The sequence below is a fragment of the Taudactylus pleione genome, unplaced genomic scaffold, assembly GCF_031769625.1.
Source record: "Taudactylus pleione unplaced genomic scaffold, aTauple2 ptg000454l, whole genome shotgun sequence".
NCBI classification, from domain to species: domain Eukaryota; kingdom Metazoa; phylum Chordata; class Amphibia; order Anura; family Myobatrachidae; genus Taudactylus; species Taudactylus pleione.
In genome coordinates, this window is record NW_028284856.1 from 9,199,270 (window position 1) to 9,221,637 (window position 22,368).

At 44.8% G+C, this 22,368-nt stretch overlaps 1 protein-coding gene across 4 annotated transcripts in view; it reads right to left on the reverse strand.

Annotated features, from left to right (window-relative positions):
• Window positions 1-14,980, reverse strand: part of SPPL2B (signal peptide peptidase like 2B) — a 51,342-nt gene extending 36,362 nt beyond the window's left edge. For 2 of the 4 annotated variants that reach the window (XM_088448370.1, XM_088448369.1), the window contains exons 1-4: window positions 14,762-14,978; window positions 3,913-4,032; window positions 1,345-1,527; window positions 155-244 (exon numbers count right to left, since the gene is read on the reverse strand). In XM_088448370.1, coding sequence (XP_088304496.1) covers window positions 155-244; window positions 1,345-1,527; window positions 3,913-4,032; window positions 14,762-14,908 — 540 coding nt within the window. In that variant the 5' untranslated portion in view covers window positions 14,909-14,978. Of the gene's footprint in view, window positions 1-154; window positions 245-1,344; window positions 1,528-3,912; window positions 4,033-14,761 lie in introns of all 4 variants that reach the window. The other 2 variants (XM_088448372.1, XM_088448371.1) reach the window with 1 other exon arrangement.
• Window positions 14,981-22,368: the final 7,388 nt, after the last annotated feature.

Here is a 22,368-nt window from a genome sequence, read left to right on the forward strand (position 1 = left end):
TACGCCTTTATTTGCATCCTCCCGTCTTTACCACAAGCAGCAGCATCCTGCCGTAAACACCTACCAGGTCCAACAGAGTTTTCAGTCAGAAAGATTTCAGTTGCTATTGGTAGTGATAAGGAGAAGTGGTGTAAAAATGTGCATTTAGCCTTACCTTACGGATATCCTCCATGTCACTGTAGCTAAGAAGTGCCACAGGAATATCAATCTCTTCATACTGGCTGCGATTACCTCCAGGAGGGACCTGAAGACATAATGACATATCAAAATTAAGTTGTAGGATATATTTATGTTTTTAAATTTGAACAATACTAATACTCACTGTTAATGTTGCACCACTCTTGGATGCGATAACAGACTCACCGCGGGAAAAGCAATGAATGGAGATTTTTGTAAATTTGTGCCACGAAACTTAAAGAGGTGATTTTATTTAAGGCAAAAGTTTTGCCCGTAACCACTTGCATTGGCGTGGTCGCATCGTTCGTGACCACGTCAGGGTATGCGTTACCAGACATGGCCGCAAACAATGTGACTAGTATGAAAGGCTCAATGGGCAGCTGCCACCAAAGGTGGCAATGTTCCTTATAAGGAGAGTTTAACCCATTTAACTCAGAGCTGTGGAGTCATCACTAAGCCCGTATCCAAAGGGGCCCAGAGATGCACTGGTAAACATTTTACTATGTGTGCTGCAGCCGGTGTGCCAGCTTACAGACTTCTACAACTGTCTGGATTTTTTTTTCCACATAAAAATAAAATAAATTTTTTTCTCGGTTATTTGAATTGCCCCCAATGCATGAATTGCTTTTACAGATGAAACACCTAAGTGACAATGACAGAGCGTTTCCAAATGAATGTGTCACTACAGGGGCAATTCCGATTTCTTGCTGGAATAGTGCTTGTCCAGTTGCTGCTGTGTGTCACCACCCTTTCTAGCAGCTTTGCAAATCACTGGCACCGCTAGAAGGCTTTGCCAAGACCTAACTGCAATGCATTATCTCATTAGTGCCAAAATTTAAATGGATCATTACACAATAGACGCATACTGCTAACGGTACATTTTGAATTTTGGCTTCACATTCAGTTTGGAGCTTGCATCTAATATTATCGAACAGCATACATCAGCCACCCACAGTGTGAAATGACAAGGGCAAAACAGCAAACATAACGCAACAAAAGCAAGCTATCCATTAAGGATTTTGTTAAAAGAGTTACTTTGAATTAGTCTTAAATTTTAAATTAACCAACATTATTTATTTTAGATTAATAGTTTTTATTAAACAACACTTGCACAGTATAAGAAAAAAAACAAAACAAAAAAAAAAACACAACATGATTACTACTCACCAGCCTGTCCTGACTGACAATCAGCAGACCACGGGCCCCATTGATTTGTGCCAGTCGTACCTTCTCATAGAAAGTGCAATTTCCTCGCATTACCATGGGTATACTGTTACTAAACCCACCTTCTGGGACATCTGCAATTGAACAAAGCACAGATGTGGTCTGATCTTGAAGATGGAGCAAGGCCTGAGAGAGAGATATAGACAAGAGAATGTCAGAAGGTCTTTCACCACTACCTTGCTACAGATTAGATGGATAAACAGTTTCATACAGAGCTACGATTCTATTGTGGCCTTTTAAGTGACTGATCTCTTTTCAGTGTCAAACTCCGTGGGTCTCTCCTTGCCTCCATTCCACTCATCACAACACTGTCCCTGTCACATGCTGCTAGACATAAAAGAGGTCACTACTCCTCGCAAGAACAGCGCATCAAATGTAGTAGCCGCTGCTGTGAACATTCCCATGATCTGATTGGATACAGTTTAAGCTTTGCCCACATCAAAACGGGATCAGCAGCAGATAGAGAAAAAACACAGAAGAAACTGTAATGGTCCATGCGTAGACAGCATGTTTAGATGAACACATTGTGCTTCAATAATTCTACACAGAGAGTAAAGGATAGAATATTATTTTAAAGGCTTTTTCATACTTTCAAATGCACCTGTAGCACGCTGTACAGATGGGTCAACATACATCTAGCCTCCTGGCACATTTAAACAGCCCTTCTAGTCGTGCCATGCCGTGGCGTGACTCAGCGCCAAACGTCTTTCCGTTCGTCTTTTTTACCTTCAAATTCATCTTATTCACACAGCGATGCAAATAGAACACAAAAGCATATTCTGCTGATTAAAATGATAGGCATGCTGCATATGTTCTAAGAGCGAGTGCGGGGGTATCTGCGTGCAAAATGCTACGTTACAGTATCAGCAGCTGTAACACTAACGCAGCGTTTCGCATGCAGATACACCAGCAGTCACACACAGAACATAGGCATGCTGCATATCATTTTAATCAGCAAAAGCAGCTTGCATGTTCTATTTGCATCCCTGTGTGAATAAGACGCATTTGAAGGTCAACCATAGCACGAAAAAGACGCTAGCCGCTACAGAGTCGCACTAAGCTCCTGCATTGTGTGGCGCGACTTGTAGCGCACGGAGGATAGATGTATGTGGGCACAAATACTACAGCGACAAGAAATTGTATTTTGGAGATAAAAGTATTAAAATTGTGCCCCGATATTGCATAGGACTCATAAGTGTATATATATAATTTTATGGGGGAGATGTACTAAGCCTTGGAGACAGATAAAGTGGAGTGAGAAAAAGTACCAACCAATCAGCTCCTATCATCTTACAGGAGGTGTTTGAAAAATGACAGGGGCAGATGTGCTAATGCCTGGAGAGTGATAAAGTGTAGAGATAAAGAACCAACCAACCAGCTCCTGTCATTTTTCAAACGCTGATTGGCTGGTCCTTTATCTCTCCACTTAACCTAACTCTCCCTTAGAACAGCAACATCCACTGCACAGCAATGTTAGGAAGTACACAGCAGTACAGGTCACAACTATTAAGCAGGAACTCATCAGCGTGGGTAACTCACCAGGCAAGCTATTTAAGCTTGACTGGACCAACAGCAGCTCAGACCAAAGGGGGGTGCTAATTTGGTCACCCTGACAACTGGTGCTATGGGTTTAACCGAAATGATGCCAGCCACCAGTTGCTACCGTGTCGGGACTCACTGTAATTTCCAACAGTGTGTGAACTGTTTTTTTGGGTGTGCGCTGCGCAAATTAGTGTATTTTATGCTACGCAACCGGTGGTAATTCAGACTCGGTAAAAGCCCTTACATTAGCACAACTGTAAATATATCAATGTTCCATATTAAGGGAGGCCGAGACATATCTTAGCAAATTACAGATTTACCAAATAGTAAAGCAATTCATCAAGTAATACATACTTTTTAAAGTAATATCAATAGATCATTTCTAAGATACAATATTGTTACAGTTTGTGAAATTAAAAAATGTGTGTGTCTCGGCTGGGAGAGTGCAGTACACCAAGGGTGCAGCCTCCTAACTGGGCACATTTACATTGTAGCCCCATCCCTGCATACATGTACAGCGCAACCACATCCCGGGTGCACATACTGTGCTGCCACTATGCTGGGTACATTATGCTTACAGCATGAATACTTTATCGTCACCGCTAGCCTGGGGGCACCCCAGCATCTCCGGGAGTGCTGTGCATGCCCCCAAAGTGAGTGGGCGTGCCCTCAGTGATCAGGGCCCTGCCCTAAAACAATCCTAGAGTGAACACTAGAAGTCCCAATTTGGTCCATCTTTAGACAGTGGAAGTCTGGGTGAATGGTCTTCCTGTAAATTGTATTTTAATGATGAACACTCATTTATTGATTGGGCCATTTCCTGTGATCCATGTACTTTCCCTCTTGTTGTGTATGTATTTTTTTTATGTTGGTTTCCCATGATGAGATTGCAAAAAATAAATAAACACTGCATACCATAAACAAAGACAATTCTTGCTGCTAGAACAAACAAGGAGAAGAGGAACTTACAGCTTTGGTCAGGTCATGAGGCAGGTGGGCCCATTCAGAGTTAAAAAGAATGCAGTAATCTTTGGCACTGCCACCACTCTTGCCCGATGTAATGTGGACCATACCATATTCACTGAGTACCTAATAAAAAGAACACAAGCTGTTGAGAGGAGCAAAGTCAGCTGTCAAACGCCATATTATCATTTTTTTTAATCAAAATTCTGACAGTACATCAGAAAGAAGGTCCCCCCAGCACACTGCTGAAACCAGTGATAAAAGCTATATGCTATTTTATTTGTCTATAAAATGCAGAAGTCTCAGTTACATACATTTGCAAATATATGATAATTCAATAAGCCACTTTGTGTCGCTTTTGCCAACAGAGCAGACCTATCTTCTGACAATGAGAGTTGATGAGTTTATAAATGGAGTGTGGTACCCAAGGCCTCCAATATGGCAATAAAGCCCAGCACTCCTCTCAGCTGCTGATCTTGCGTATGCCTCACACTCCCTTTCTAGTACCTGCTGTAAACGTTACAGTACATTCAAGAAACAGAATGCAAACAAAGTTTCAGATACGCTGCGATTTTCTCTCTGCATAACAATAACTACACCATACTTTACATTCCTATACATTATTTTATTTATCACAAGTGAGAGTGTTGACTGGAGGGAGAAGGTATTCAAAAGCAAACCTTGGATGAAAGAGAAGTAACAAATTGATGTCTTAAATAGTGTTTTATGCAGCATAAGGAAAGAGATATTTAAAGCATAAGTATCAGACTCGAATAGAGCAGGATTACAAGATAAACACTAATGGTGCATACAAGGGCAGATTTCTTGGGTCGATTTTAACGATAACGATATCGTTTGATCGTTTAAATCGACCTTTTTTGCCCCCTCAAACGACCAAACGATGCGCGGGCACGAATGGTCAGTATCGACCAGCGCCCGTGCATGCATATTGACCAGGTTAGCCTGGTTACTATAGGGACCCTCGATCGTTGATCGAGGGCTGTTATAGTGGTTGGGGGAATGGAGCATGTGCTGGATGTTCCATAACGATCATCCAGCACATGCTGGTCGATCAGGCAACGATACCTGATCGTTGTCTGATCTGACCTTGTGCTCGGTCCATAACACAGATCTTTTTGGTTTGTGCTCCTGAACATGGGAATGCTCTAAATTAAAGTGGATTCCTATATAATCAAAGTCAGGCATACATATTCAGGGGGGAATTCAATTATTTTGCGCTGCAGCAGCTAAACTGACATGGCGCTATTCAGTTGTTTGGGCCACTGAGTGCAAGTGCCACGGGTGCCTATTACCCAAAGTCGGCCATTTGGCACAACATGCGCAATAAGTAATGGGTGCCTGCGGCACTCGAGCCCAGTGGCACAAACTGAATACCAGCAATCACTTTAGATGGGAGCCACAGGCACCTAAAAAAACTATTGAATTCCCACCAAAGTGTGGAAGGAGGACTGTAAAGCATAGGTCTCTTTCTCTGTTCAAAATGAAGGGTAATTTGGAATGGACACATTTAAAACGAGTGATATGTAAAGCCAATAATAATTGTTATATTGAAAGTGAGAGGAAAGACATCCTCCCATATGCCCATTGCATTGTTAATAAAAAGGGGGACACAGGGGAAATAACATTATCCATGGTTTTTCATACCTGCCAACGGGCAGACATATCGGGCCGTCCGTACACACTGGGCGATACTGTGCCCGACCGCCGCCGCATAGGGCTGCATGGGATCGTCAGCAGCATCGCCTGATTTTACTGAATGTACAAAAGATCAGACGAAGCGGCTGACGACCCCAAGAGAGCGCGCACTACACGATGTAGTGCATATACACTGCGCGATGTTAAGGATTTGCCGCTCCAATGCGTCAGAATCGGCCAAATCCAATGCTGAATCTACTGTGGTAGTATGCCAAGATTTCTCCAATGCTGCGTATCCACTACGCAATGTTACTAAGCGATTGCACGATTACGACATCATAATCATGCAGTAATTGTGCACAAATCGGGCACTATTATGTCAAAAAAGATCAGTGATGCGCGCTCCCGCTGGTCATTTCGACATCAATTACCTACTGAACATGCTGGTCAATCTGCCGATAACGACAGATTGCCCATGTTCAGAGATGATTGATGTGCCTGCCTACACTGAACAATCAATCGCTCAGTGTAGGCACTGCAGGGGGAAGGACGGTACGATTAAGATGTGGTAATCGCAATGTCGTGCCGGTATCTGCAAGTGGATACGCAGCTTTAGTCACAAGAAAACTAAATGATGAGATGAACTTGCATGTTGTCAGGATACACTGTATCATTTTGATTAAAGAAGTTTTCCAGGAGGAATAGATATGCGTAATAAGTATTTCATACAGTACAATCTGCTCCAAACGCATCAAATGTGGAGCACAGATGCCTCTTGTCCACATACTGAGCAGCAGAGTAGTAAAACCGAAGGGTAAAAAATTAGCTACAACTATGTATGAAAAGGGCATGGCGCACAGCTCTGAAAAGGCGATACGTTCACTATCCTGGCACAGAGGATGCTGACACTCAGAATCCCAGCGCCGGCATCCCGACACCTGTCAGAATATCGGCGCCGGCATCCCAAAGGTAAGTAGCGGGTTGGAGGGGGGGTTAGGCACAAGAGGGGTGGGAGGGGGAAGTTAGGTTTAGGCACTAGGGGGGAGGTTAGGTTCCGGAACCGGGTAAGATGGGTTAGGATACCTGAAAAAAGAGGTATCCTAAGCCTGTCAGGATGCCGGCATTGGGATTTTGACTGCCAGGATCCCAAACGCCGGCATCCCCTGCTCATTCCCTGAAAAGGCATGTATTTATGGAACCTTTCAACTTTAAGTTCCTCCAAAGAGTAACCTCAATGTGACTACTGTTTGTCAAAAGGGATGTTGAGTGGCGACAACAAATATTGATCAGCACACAAATACCAATGTTTAAGCTATGGAGTGCTTATACTATAGTACATCACCTCTCAAGGAAAGTAATGGCAGTAATATTCACATCGGTAGATATTTTTAATACAATTTTGCAATGAGTCTCACTTTTAACAGCTTTAATGTTGGAAGCTGTTAAAGGATAATTATATAAAAGAAGCAGTTATCACTATAGTTTTCCATCTTCACTTCTCATATGCATAGCAATTTCAACAAACATAGAAAAATATTAACTTGATTGAGTCACGCAAGACAACAAAAGAGGATTTTTTTTGTGCTCACTACAAAACCAATTCCTCCGAGTCCATCTGGGGGACACTGCGAAGACTCTGGGTTTAGAGGGGAGGCTGAGGAGTAGGCACTAAATAGTTCAACTATTGGAGCTGAAACTCCACCCCATTTTTTCCTATAAACCCTCATACCTGCTGCAGCAACTCAGACCTCAGCATGCAGAAGCACAACCAACCACAAACAACAAGGGAGGGAACGCAGTGTCATCCAGATGGACTCTGACCTGGGGGACACTGCGAAGACTCTGGGACTTCCCAAAGCAAGCCACAAGAGGGGCCTACTCCTCAGCATCCCCTCTAAACCCAGATTCTTTTTTGGGTCCGCCAGATCGGACAAGAGAGGAATAGATGGTACAGATATATCATGCAACAAATTGTCTTCCGATGCCGTATATACTATTCTTTGTCAACCAAACTTTTCACATCCAAACTTAAATTAACAAATGTACAGTATTTGTGGGCTGAGTGGAGGTAAGTCAGTCACAGAAAAACACACGGAATAGCGAAGTGATCGACAGTTTCCGCATCTCAGAACATAGATGTTTCACAGTGTAAGAAAACAGGCGTATAGGGGTACCAATGAGTATTTCAAGGAAATGAAATGAATTCCATTATGTCCTTATCAAACTCCACGGTGGTCGACACGAATGGACAACATTATATAAAAGAAATAGAGTTGATTTAAGCTTAATCCACCCTAACGGTGTAAATAAAAGCAACACAATGTTTATTTTTTTATTTGGATAAAGCTGGGTACACACTATACAATGTGTGTACTCACCGACAGTACAACGCAATGTAATGATACATCTAGCATGCCGTACACACTGTACTATCTTGTGTACGATGGCGCGATGTGTTGTTACATGCTGCATGTTACAACATAGGGGTCAATACTATTAGCTGTGATAATCTCGAAGGTGCGAGTCATCTCGGCAATAGCCACACTTTACGGCAGCCCGTTTTCGCTGAATTTTGCACACAGCCTCATAGGGCTACGAGCAAAATTCTGCAAATTCAGGCACAGAGAGGGACGCGATGGATGGAAGGTGCCGGTCCGTTGCCGGTGTTTTAACGCCGTTGCAATTGCAACTCGCACATAATAGGATTGACCCCATAGTGTGGTTCATTGCATTGTCCCATCTGCTGTGCAGCACAACCCTCATGAACGTGCTGTCGGGCGTACACACTGCACGATATATGGTTCCGAACCACAACGGAACGATATATCGTAAGATAGATCATACAGTAACAGTTTGAAATAAATTATTAAGAAAGTGAGCATCAGCAGAAGGCGTTACATCTATACAATGTCTGGTAAAGGTATACAGAGGTGACCATTTTGCTGATTTGCACAGAATGTCTGCTGAGGCCAGAGCCTTATGTGCTCAGGAGGGTGCCAACACCTTTGTGGCATTTCAGGTTCATTCAACTTGATGTAAAAACAAAAAAAACAACCTCTTTGAGGGAGTTCAAAAAAGCTGTGGGTTGTACTACTCACCCTCAGCTCCTCGATAAAGAGTCTGTCAATTTTCATATGAGCACCTTACAACTAGCCCCAAGGCAGCCCTTAATGCCAATTTATTTTTGTTTGCACCTCCGGAGCGTGAGAGCAGAAATCCACGTTAAGTACTGCCTTAAGGACAGTCGCAGGTAGCTCACGGGCATCTCAGTCTAATTCCAGGCCATTTACCTGGGAGAAGAGGCCACACGGTACAACCCGTGGTTCCTTGAATCTCCCTTTGTGTGCAAAGCTGGGTACACACCTGAAATATATATCTGCAGATGGTGGTTGTTCATATACACTGACCAACCATCACTGCCATCTAAAGATATATCTGTTGTGAAATGGGACAAATCTTCTTGTAATTTACATAATGGGCTGGTCTTCCATAGAGCCAACAGTACATTGCACACACCAGCCCCCACAGTACATTGCACAGAACCGGTCCAAAGGGATTTCTTTTTACAATGACAGTGAAAGTTTTATGTTGACTGAGGCTCCCGCTTTCAGCTCCCTCTGACCAGGCCTCCTAATGTTCGCAACATCCTCCTCCCCAGGTCACAAATCCAATACTTGCAAACAAACCCCCCCTCCCCAAGTCACAGCTCAGACAGCAGCGTTTATCGCCAGCACCTCCTCCCCAAGTCACAGCTCTGACAGCAGCACTCGCCTCCCCAAGTAATAGCTCTGATAGAAGCACCCGCACATCTTCCCATGTCATAGCTTAGACACCTGCACCCCACCCCCTCTGACCCCCTTCCCTGCCTGCCTGCCTGTCAACTACTTACCTGACACAGCTCAGGTGGACCGCAACAACACTTCTGTCCCATGCCGCTGCACACACTGCTGCTCCCACGCGGACTTCAGAGAACTGATTAGAATAACCCGGCCCATCCAGGTGACACACTGAACGGCCAACCTATCGGGCATCAGCGGGTCGGCCATACACACAGAACGATGTACCAATATATCTACAGATATATATATGGGCATCGGCTGTGCAGCAGGGCCGACACGATATATCTGAACGAGTTGGTTCATTCAGACATATTGTTTGTACAAACCCACCAATCAAGTAACGATAGACTGGCCGATCAATTGATCGGCCAATATATCGGCCAGTGTGTACCCAGCTTAAGGCTCATTCTCCTGGATGCATTTCTTATCTACTAAAATCAGCTAGAATTGTTGTCTTTGCCAGTCATGGGAAACACAGAAAGGGCCATCACATTTTCTTCTGCCCATAACATGACTGTTGACAGTTTTGAATCCTAGCTTCCCTTACCAGCTTGCCAGTGTATGAAAGCAACTAGAGTCCGGTCATCACAAAAGATTCTGAGATGTATGTGTCTTAAAATAAGTTGAGAGTGCTGAATTGCTTGCTATACTACCCTCATTTCCAGCATATTTACATGCAAGTGTCTTGTTCTGAGGCCACATGCCCTGTACCACTTTTCAGTAAGCAGGTGGTAGACCCAAACTTTTGATCTGGACTTTGTGGTGAGCACAATCCATTTCTGAAAGACACTCAAAAATGCTGAGGCCTTCATTCCTGTCACCATCTGAGGCATTTCCTTATGACATTGCAAGTCTGATGTCACGACTGGATGGATGAGTATGCAGGAGTGTTAGCCGATAAATGGCTTAAAAAACTCCTGCTAACGGCTGGATAGGGAGGTCGCATCTTTTGTGCAAGCTTGATATTTAAACTGGCCATCCTCCCGATTCATTGAAGAACGTATGCAGCGAGATTTGTCTAGCTCAGTGTGATCTCCCGTCATTTTGGACAGGAGAGCGGGCGCGATAAAACAGTTGAATTGCTTCCAAAGACTTAAGCTACTTTGGCTCCTTAGAATGATGCAGAGCCAGTACAGCAGCTTCATACGCTGTAACCTGCTGCACAACTGTCTGCACAGAGTGTGACACATAAATTATATCATCGGGCTTACTCTGAGTTGTATGGATCTCTATGCAAGGAAGCAAATTATCACTTTTACATACAGCTCATGCAATGAGAATTTACACATTTTTCTGTATCATTCTGTCCTAGTCTGTGTCTTAAGGTACCTACACACATGGTGATTTTTTACACGATTTGCCCGATGACGACAAATCGTGTAAAATATGCCCAAATCGTGAGTTTCTACTCACGATCACGATGCGCGTCCTCGCTCGTCGTACATCGCATCTTCAGATCTACCGTGCTGTAGGGCGGATTGCCAATCTGGGACACAATGCACTGGATGCACGTTAGATCTCAAGTCAGATTGGACATTTTTTACTCCATTTACTTTATCGTTCACTACACTGCATGGTGCCCACACTGAATGATATATCGTTCAGTGCAGGCACAATAAATCATCTGCAAACACGCTGAACCTGACGATATAGTCAGGTTGACCAGCATGTTTGCACGATGATAGATGTCTAAAAGACCAAATTTACAAACGATTATCGAATGATTTTATCATTATCGTTCAACTTAATCGTCTAGTGGATACCCCCCATTAGCCTCCAAATTTAAAACTGACATTTTCAGTTTCAATAATTGTAATAGGTTTAAGACAGCATCCCATTTCTCAAAAAAAAATAGATTTAAAATGGATGTGATCCAAGAGCAGGAGTGGATAAAATACTTAAAGTTATTTGCCATTAAAAAATATGCTTAGTAAAGTAAAATGGGAGAGTTATGTTAAAATTCAACCACGCATTCAGATTGTCAAAGCTGCAATAAGCCTTGGGATCATTCATCCCTTTGCCAACACACTAATGTATTTAAACACCAATGTAAGTTAATGATTCTCACACATTAGTTCGTGAACACGAGAGGCAAAGTAACAAAGGGGATCAAAAAGGTACCTAAAGAATGCCGCAATGGCGTGCATGAAGTTGCAAACGTCAGTCAATAGGTCAACACTAGATTGTCGAAATGCAATGGGTCAACAGGGACAAAAGGTCGATATGGACACTAGAGGCAGGGTTAAATATATTATATATATATATAAAAAAAAAAAGTGTCGACCCTTAGTCCTGATCGACCGTTTTTCGATTTGTCGTCAACCTTTATATTGTCAATCTTTTACACCACACCGTTTATAAACGCTCTAATATGTAAAGAGGTCACTATAATTACTGTAATTACTATAATTACTGTAGTATATAGTATAGCGTTCCCGCTAGGTTGCTTTAGCAGGGCACCACACCCTGCCCTATTTCTAAAGGGAAAAAAGCACCCTGCCCTCCGGCACGGCGCCCCGCTGAAACAGCCTGCGGGTGCAGTCCCCACCCGCGGGCCGTAGTGTCCCCTGGGTGGGGAAACCTGCAGTGTAACGATAACCACCAATGAATGGATGCCGGGCGCATGCGCCTAGCATCCATTCACACTGACAGCAGCGCTTGGAGGCAGGCCAGCATGTCCGTAAGTGCTCGGCATGTCCCGAGAGTCACGAAAAAAGGTGAGACATCTTAAAGACATGCCCCTTTTTCCTTGGCCATGACCCAATCGGCGCACTCAGATGTGCCCTTTCTCTAGGTCAACCATGCCCGGACCAAGAGTGAACACTATAGTATGAGGTTGAACATAAAGAGACAACCTATTGAGAAAGCTGGACCTTTTAAGACCTATAGAGGTGTTGGGTCTGTTAAGTGTTCACACCCCCTGCACAACTTTTTTGATGCACAAAGTAAGAGGAATTACAAAGGAAGCAATTTGTCTATTCGCGAAACATCATTGTGTTTCCTTCACATTCAATAAAGGTATACAGCAAAATCTGTAATGTTGCTTTTCTGGAACTCTTAAGAACATGTGCATTTGCTAACATCTCAGACCCCCCCCAAAAAATTGATAAAATATACTGTGCCAAATTAAGACTGACACTAGCTTTCCATTGATTCAGATAGCTTTCCCACCAGACTTATGCCAGATTTGATCATACTATCTGCATTTTGGGGACAATAAAAATATCCTAACTGGCTGTAATAGTTGCAGTGGGTAGTGGTACCTTCACAAGGTTAACATGGTCCTTATGAAAACAACGGGATGTAGTCAACATTTATAATGTCGACACCACAGTTATATGTCAGCATTGTCAAAATGTCAACAGGCATCATGTTGACAGTCAGAAATGTCAACATTTGTGTTAGGCTGCGGGTGGGTAGCTTAGGCACTAGGGGGAGGTTGGGGATTAGGGCAGGGGTGGGGAACCTTTTTTCTGCCGAGGGACATTTTGATATATATATATATAGCGCTCCCGCTAGGCTGTTTTAGCGGGGCGCGGCGCCCTGCCCTCCTTCTGGAGGGCAAAAAGCACCCTGCCCTCCAGGAGGAGGGCAAAAAGCGCCCTGCCCTAACAGCCTGCGGGAGCCGTTCTCACCCGTGGGACGCAGTGTCCCGCAGGTGGAGAAACATGCGGTGACCCGGTCACCGCCGGAGAATAGACGCCGGGCGCATGCGCCCGGCATCTATTCTCACTGTCTGCAGGGCTTGGGGGCTGCCCGGCGTGTCCGTAAGTGCCGGGCACGCCCCCAAGAGTGACGAAAAGGGGACGCGTCTTATAGACACGCCCCCTTTTCCAATGACCATGCCCCCTTCTCGGTCGCGCGCACGGGCATGCCCTCTCTAGCTCCGGCCTGGTGTAGGCCATGCCCCCTCCGTGTGATATCACATAGGGGTGGGGCCACAATCGCCAGTGATTACAGCAGTGAGATACGCCGGGGAGCTGTAAGGGCAGCGGTGTGACCGTCTGAAGCGTCCTAAAGACACTCCAGGCTGCACTGCTGCATAGATTCTGGCTGCAGGGTATTATTCTTAGAACCCTGTTAGCCAGATGAGGCTACCAGAAAAAAGCTCAGAGGGCCAGACCAAATGATTCCGGGGGCCTTATAAGGCCCACAGGCCTGAGGGTCCCCATCCCTGGGGGAATACTCTAAAACAGTGTTTCCCAAACTGTGCGCCGTGGCACCCTGGGGTGCCTTGGGACACTTGCAGGGGTGCCTCAGGTTGGTGGTTCAGCACCAAATCAAATTATTTATGGTCAATGTAATGTAAATATGTGGACACACAGAAGCTCAAACCTGTCTACCACTATATAACCAAACCTAAGGATGACAGGTAAGCACAATTTACTTCACTTTACTACTGCACTACAATTTTTTTCTGAATTTCTCAACAACAAACGATTGACTTAGGGGTGCCGTGAAAACAATGCTGTTACTCTAGGGTGCTGTGATTCATAAAAGTTTGGAAACCTCTCTAACCGGAACGCTGGAGCAAGGGAGGTCTGACACGGAAGTGAAGGTCACATGACCAGCAGGACCCAGAAGCCACCACTGCAGCAGGCAAGAGCAGTTCAGCAACCACAGGGCCACCAGGGATGACATGATGACATTTCATTAGTGTCTACATGATGAATGTCAACATGGTCAATGTTGACAGATCGTACCACACCTGAAAACAACACATCAACTTTCTACTACAGATACCCATACTGCTTACTAGTTACATTTGGAAAACATAATTTTCTGTATTTGTTAAGCACAGGTGGGGTCTGCGATATTTACATAATGTCCTGTGAACAACACAACTGTGGCACAACTAGGTGCAGCAACTACATCATTTATATAATCATAAAAAAACACAGAACAGGAACTCATTATTCGCTCATATTGTAGAAATGTGGTTGAGCCAAAATCTCACTATAAGCAGAACAGAGTAAAAGGGTAGGGAGAAGTAGGATGAGCAATATGATGTCATACTATTATAGGGAATTATAAGGGGAGAGCACAAATGAAAGCCAGACCAACCAGGACAACAACCATGATGTGCAAGGGAAGGGGTCCATATGCCATAGGGGGAGCACACTACAGGGTGGAACAAAGGGAGGGGCATAAAGCCAGGTAGTACCCGAACGGTAAGATAGGGAGAGGACAGGCACAACAGAAGAGGGAAGATGCACAATACAAAACACAGTAGTTTAATAGACTAACACATCACGAGGCAGCCGCAGGCACAGGGAGAGACACTGGGCAAACACACAGGGAAGAGCCAAGGATGCAGGCACCGAGATAGCGCACACACAAGGGGACACTGCTCTACTCACCTCGCTGACCATGGGGGCCCATATGAGGAGAAATACGAGAATGTTCATTGCGTGCTGCCGTCCGTGTCCCCGCTCTGGGAGGACATTCACACAGCAACGCCGAGAATACTGCCAGTCAGCTGGTGCTCGGCTCCATACTCTGCACATGCGCGGTGCGCCTCTACTGCACTGGCCACGCCCCCTGCTGCCTCCCCGGCAGCTACACTCAGTGCACTGCACACAGCTCTCCCCGGATCCTGGGCTGGAAGATGCCGCCCTCGGGGCTCCGCGTCATCCTCATCGTCTGTATACTACTGCTCATCCTCCTTCAGTGTCTGATTTGTACGGGACTAAGCGCTCTCTGGTTACCAGAATCATCATGTGCACATTTTCTTTCTTTGGTAAACATAACCACAATGTGCCCTATGATGCTACATGTGAGAGGTGAGGAGGTAATGTATCACACTGTAATACTTGCATCTGTGCTAATAAAAGAGAAACATAAAAGAGCTTTTGGCATTTCCACAAATGGAGTATCAACATCCACTTATTAATGTTTTAAGCCCCACTGTAAACAGATATAAAGCTCTATTTATTAACATATTTTTACTAAAATAAAGTGAAAAAGGGTGTTTTCACACCTTTTTAACATTATTTTAGTATCACCTAACGTTACTACAGGGCAATTGGAGTAGAATTCGTAAAATTTTACTCCAACCCCTAATTATCACTTGTTTTTAGTAAGCAGATTGCATTTCCCATAATTGTAATGGAAATGTGATCTGTCTGCAAGTTACTAAAAAAAAATTGTGAAAAAATACAGCGGAAAGCCCAGTGATAGTAACGCCACCTGGAGGTGGCGTTATCCAGGGTCTCCCCCGGTTACCAGACTCCTGCTCCACTCTAACGGGCAGAGCCTGGAGCCGGCCCCAGTGATCAGCTGTGTGGTCTAAACAGGCCACACGCTGATTCACTGTAAAAAAAAACAGAAAACTTACTTGACTTCAGGGATTGGTGATCGGGGCTCCGGGTGATGTCCTCCCTCCGGTCAGCTGGTCTCCCATGCTGCACTGGGGCCCGGTCATCACCTGACAGTGTCCCAGTGCAGTATGGGATGTCAGCTGACCGGAGCCACGGAGGACATCACCGGAGCACAGAACACTGCAGGTAAGTGTAATTAAGGGAGGGGATTAGTGATGGGGCAGGGCTTAACGGCGGTTGGTCGGTGCATGCGTCGGCACGTCACTGTATTTTTTGCGAAAATACCGTGATAAGTGTACGGAGGGGATTCGCAGGGACAGAGCTTTATCGCAAGCTCTGTCCCTGCAAGGGATTTTTCGTAAATCCCTGTGATATTGCATGAATTCGCAATGCGAATTCAGTTGGTGATATCACACTACAATCTGCATTACAAATGCGGATTATAGTAAATAGAGCCCAAAGGACAAAATGTAATAGGATGCAAGTTTTTGTGCAAGTACAAACTCGCACCTTCAAACTTGAAGGTGCAAGTTTGTCCCCCAAATCGCAAATGTAGTTTGTGGGTGTGAATTTGGCTGGCATGCAAGTGCATGTAAGTTTAACTGTAGGTAAACTAGCACCTTGTAATGAGACTTTAATTACAAGGTGTGAGTTAGACAGAACCCTTCACAGATTAGTGAGATTTGTGAAGGCTTCTGTGTGTAAATAGCTATTAAATTGTTAAAATAAATAAAAAAATGATGTGGGGTCCCCCCAAAAAGCACAAACAGCGCTGGGCTGTGAGAGCCAGTCCTGGTTGTTGAAATATGGGGGGGGGGAACGTAGGGGGTCCCCTGTATTTTCAACAACCAGCACCAGGCTCAGTGAGACTGTCCTGGTTGTTGAACTTCTGGGGACAAAATGAGCAGGGGTCCCCCATATTAGCCGCACCCAGTGCTGGCTCTTTCTAGTGGACGTGTAATGCCACAGCCGTGGGACCCGCTTCACGAGGTCCCCCGACCAAAACATTTGCACCCCACGCTAGTCAGCCCAGGCCAGGGAACCCTGGGGAGGTGGGGATTCCTCCAATAAAGGGGTCCCCCTCTCCACGGCACCCCTGGCCATGGTTGATAGCCCGGGGCTATCCCCCGGCACCCCTGGGTCGGTGGGTGCCAAGTTGATAGTGTAATAAATAGTTAAAATAAAATGTCCTTTACAGAAGAACTAGAGGTCCCATGAAGCCTCCCCTGCATGCTGGTACTTTGAGAACCACAAGTCCCAGCATGCAGGGCCTTAAGGGTCCACTGGTACCTCCAGTTCTCCTGCAAAAAATAAAAAAAAAAGACAAGACACATCGGTTTTAATATTTTATTACACATACACTCATTCACTCACACTCACCTGCCCTCACACTACATACCTCGTCCCTAGTGCCGGTCTGTCCCCTTCTCCAGTAGAATCCAGATCGGTACCTGTAAAGAAAAAAAAACATACCCACCCCTTGGTTGTGGTCCTCTTCATTCCCTGTAGGCATCCACTGTCTTCTTAAAATAAAAAACGAGAACTGCAGACCACCGGACATAGAGGACGGTACTTTGCGAATGAGGCTCCAGCTGCTGCATTTCCCATAGAAATGCATTGGCTGAACGTTCGTCGGCTGAGAGAGGCGAGCCTCCGCCTCTTAGCCAATTAGCGGTTCCTCCAATTGAGCTTCAGTGGTGGGAACTGCAAGGTTACTAAAGTGTATTCCTACCATTGAAGTCAATGGGGGGAGTTGGAGACACATCAAGCTGCAGATTGATAAGTGTGTATTAGCTTACCAATCTGCCGCTTGGTCTGCAGATCCCTGGGTCAGCGGATATCTCGCCCCGGTGTGTACCCACTTTTTGAGTTACACCGGTGTTGGGGAGTTAGGATAACTTTCAAGAATGAGCATTTATACTTTAATTGTGCCTTATGGGATAAGCGGAGCCATAACCAATTTGGGATTTTAACAGCTAGCTGAACAATTGGGACACATTTTAGAGTACAAACTTGAACACGTCAAACAGAAAAACATTTTACATTGCGCTTAGCAATGGCCTAATACACAAAAAATATGCCAGATTACTTTATATGGAAAAATTATTCTTTATGTTAAAATATAAAGTATAAAAGAAACAATACCCCAAATCTAATTTTGGAGACTTTTCAAACTAACTTAAAGCTCATTCCTGCCAGCTCCTACCAAGAGATGGCATATAAACTACTACATAGGGCATATTTGTCACCCAAAAAACGCCATTTGATGGGTATATCGGACGAGTCGAGATGCACCAAATGCTCAACTACAGATGCAGATATCATGCATTGCCTCTGGGAATGCCGACACATAAGGAAGTTTTGGAGTGAGTTACAACATTATGGGTCTGAGGTGCTAGGCATACCTTTTTGTACTGCGTCATGGGCTCTATTTGGCTATCTAGCTGACCAACAGGAGATTCCCAAATCTGATAAAAAACTTATAGTAATTCTATCCGCAGTGGGTCGGAAGGCCATACTACAACAATGGATTCATAACACACCGCCAACTGTTTGTATGGCCACTTCTAGACTACTCTTTTTGTTTAATATGGATTGGCTGGAGGCATCTTTAGATAAGGAAACTCTAACCCCTGCGCTTTTTCAATGCTGGGGCAAATATATTCAAACATTACCCTCTTCAACTAAACTGACAATACAACGGTGCTTTCAATTCACTTCGTGGTACTCTTACCAGTTATTAGATAACCAAACTCCTACCACCACTTAAATTGTTTGTTCCTCTATATCACAGCCGGGCATCTGTATTCTCCCCCCTCTCTCTCTCTATATCTGTCATATTACTTTTTTCTTTTTCTCTCTCTTTCTCTTTTTATCCCATGGATGGATCGACGACCTTGGGTGTAGATGAGCACAGGTTAAGGTTGAAATTGTTACATTTACATTTATTTTATTTTTAATTTTTAATTTTTTTTTAATTTCATTATTATAATTATACATTTCTAAATCTGTATATTATAGTAACGATTAGTTAAATATATAAAAGTTTAAAAAATATTTGTATATTTATATACACTGGTTGTGAAAGACCTCTAGATTATATGTTCCTTCTTTTTGAACTCACTCTATATTGACAAGCTGTATTTGTTATGAGGTCTGCAATGCCTTACTTCCTTTTTGTGTATTTTCATTTTAATATACCTTAATAAAAATATGTTGGAAAAAAAAAAAAAAAGAAACAATACAACTTTAATTAATATTAGCGAGGAAGGATAATAGACATTAAAAAAAAAGGGAATTAAAAACCAGTCAGCTCTAATACAATGTTGCTGTTCCTATTAGCAACATAAGATTCGAATGCAGCACAATTTGTGATGTATTCATGCACACAGTGTAAACTCAGTTAAAAAAATTGAATACAAATTATTATATGCCAAATAGTAGCAGACAGTTGTAAATCAGTTATTGCTGTATGTCTAGTTGTCTATGCTGGTGTCCCAGCACGGACAGTATGGAATTGGCACACCTTAAACTCCTGGAGCCGGCTCCTACAGACTTGGCCTCCACAGGTGCGCTGTCGGTCTGACAAAGCTCCCTAGTTGCGGCAGGGACACAGGGCCTGATTCAGAGACGGATGCTCTGAAAGAGCGTTCGCTCTGAATCAGGCCGGTTTTTTTTTGTTTTTCTTAGGAGCGGCCTCCTGGCCTCTTGCATAGCTGTGTGTGACCACCCACAGCTATAGCGAGCGGCCAGGTTGATGGTTGCGATGGTCAAGACCATCGCGACCATCGGGCTTGCGACGAGACCCTTGTGGTAGGGTCTCATGGCCGCAAGCCCCAGAGAGCTTCTGGCTCTAATAGAGCCGGGAGCTCTCCCACTGACATCACTGGTGATGTCAGTGGGGCCGCCCACAAACGGCAGGCGTTTGCTTCGGAACGCCTCCGTTTGTGAAGCCACCCCCCGGCCACGCCTACCAAACGGGGCGAGCTGTCAATCACCATCTACAGCTCGCCCCCTTTGGTGCGAGACCCGGAGTGACGGAGCACCCATCGCTAGCTGGGTCTCGCGCATGCGCACGACGGAGCCGGCTCCGTCGTGCGCATTCCCAGGGGGCAAACATCGACCCGATTGCGAGCGCTCAGCGCTTGTGACCGGTTCTGAATCAGGCCCACAGCCTGCTACCCTTTCCTGAGTAGTATCAGGTGGGGTCCTCCGACATCCAGGTACTCGCACGGGTGCAGTGATGCTCAGCGGGGCGGCCGGGTATTACTGGAGTGCTTCAGATAAGTTCCGGGTGTGAGACTGTTTCGCTGGCAAGAGGACACAGCTCTCAATGGTCAACAGCTTTTTGTCTCTATTAGGCAGGAGACTTTTTCAAGACCCAAACTTAATCACACATTATTCCCAACTAATTGAGTGCAAAGGCCTAACAGTGCCTCAGTACACCCAGAGCTGTCTATAGATAGGGACAGGAGGGAAACGTGTGGGGAGCCCATGACGAGTATCTATATAAAGCGCAGCGGCTCTTATTGCACCGAGGCTCCACCCAGCATGTAGATGTCAAACAGCCCCAGAGTGAAGAGGTGGCTCCACGGTACCGGGAATTTCAGTTGCTTCATGTATGAGTCACGGCCTAGGATAGTAATGGTGATTGGAGCTCATCACTGTCTAGGGTAAGTATATACTGTAACTACTTTGCTATTAAATTGTGTTCTGTGTAGTGTGTGCACAGGCTTGTTGCTACTGGGTGTATCTATATCTGCTAAAGAGGTGGAGCTTCATTTCATTAACCTATATATCTTATAAATTAGAATATCTGTTTGTGTGATTGAGATTAACTCCGCAACCATTGAAGCGATTGTGATGCAGTTTTCTCCATTGTGTAGGTAATTTTCTCAGAAAGGTTTTATCACGATCGGTCATCAGGGGGCTGTGGGTGGGGCACTGCAGGGAGGGTCTCCCCGTTACTGCTCTTGGCAAGTCCAAATTATTTTAAGCCCAATGCTCCAAAGAGGAGCTTTTGCTGTGAGCAGTGAGAGGAGTCCAGAGCCTGCAGTATAGAGGGCAGTTGACACCTGAGGAGACCCATTACAAAAGCGCTGGTGTATCTGCTGTTCAGGGACCCGTTATGTGCGGTGATAGGTGGAGCTGCCTGTCACCTGGGGAGGCTGCAGCACTGTCCTCCAGTGACGAAAATACCGGAGGATAGTCATTGAGGAGAACAGAGGGGCCGACTCACTACAAGTGCCTAATGGTGGTTCCTGTGCAGGAGGAGCGTCTCAGTACAAAGGAGCTGGCGTCCAAGTGGCAGAGATCACCAGAGTGCAGCCCATTGAGGGAGGGAGCCGGCTGCCTAGGGAGAGACATCACCAACTTCCACCATAGTGGAGCTGGGTACTGCAGCTAGTTATATACAGTCAGGTGCATAAATATTGGGACATTGACATAATTTTCATATTTTGGCCTCTATTCACCACCACAATGGCTTTGAAATGAAACAAACAAGATGTGCTTTAACTGCAGACTTTCAGATTTAATTTGAGGGTAATTACATCCAAATCAGGTGAACGGTGTAGGAATTACAACAATTTCTATATGTGCCTCCCACTTTTTAAGGGGCCAAAAGTAATGTGACTATCAATTCAAAAGCTATTTCATGGACAGGTGTGGGCTATTCCCTCATTATTTCATTATCAATTAAGCAGGTAAAAGGTCTGGATTTGATTCTAGGTGTGACATTTGCAAAGAGAGAGGAGCCCAGGATCAAAATTTGCCAGGGACCCAGAATTCCTATGGGTGACCCTGAGCACACCTTTATCAAATGGTAAGATCCTAGACTTTACGCACAACTCCAAATGTGTACCTTGTATGAAGCAACCTTTAGGAGATCCAAGAAAAGGACACATAAAGATACAGGAAGTTATTTTCCACATACAGTAGATGGTTATTTTTATTTCCCAAGCTTCTGAGTTATAGCTTCATAACTAGGGTGGTGTGATTTATAGGGTGGTGTGAGTTATAGCTTCAAGTCATAACTAGGGTGGTGTGACCTGTGCCATGGCACAGGGCACCGCAGGATAGTGGGCGTTGTTTGGGCCTGTCAATTTTCTATTATTCTCACTTGTAGCTCCCTCTTATATTATCCCCAGCATCTTCTGGCCTCCCCTATCTCTTCCCTGGCCCTTCCCCATGGGGCCGTGCCCCTTTTTCGGGTGCATTATGCCCCTATTTGTAATATAGGGGGGTGCAAATGCTCTTTCTGGCACAGGGCACCAAAAAGTCTAGTTACAGCTCTGGCTTCAAGATACTGTAGTTTGCAGGAATGGGATGTAGTTATTATCCTAGTCAGCTGGCCCTAGGCATAGGCAAACTAAGCAAATGCCTAGGGGCCCAGCTGCTGTCGGCGTAGGTGTCGAAGCCGGATGATTGGCTGAGGTAGAATCAAGATCTGCAAGACGCCATTTTGCGACTGGTCGCAAAACGCCATTTTAGCTACAACTGGAAAAAATCCTTACATTGAATATCCAGTGATGACGAGACAGGTTTTGTGGATTTGTCTGTGACAAGTGATTAGAGAAGACAAAAAGATATGGTGAGCGTTTGCTCTGCACACAGAACAGTATGCCTATGAAAATTTAAGTATAATA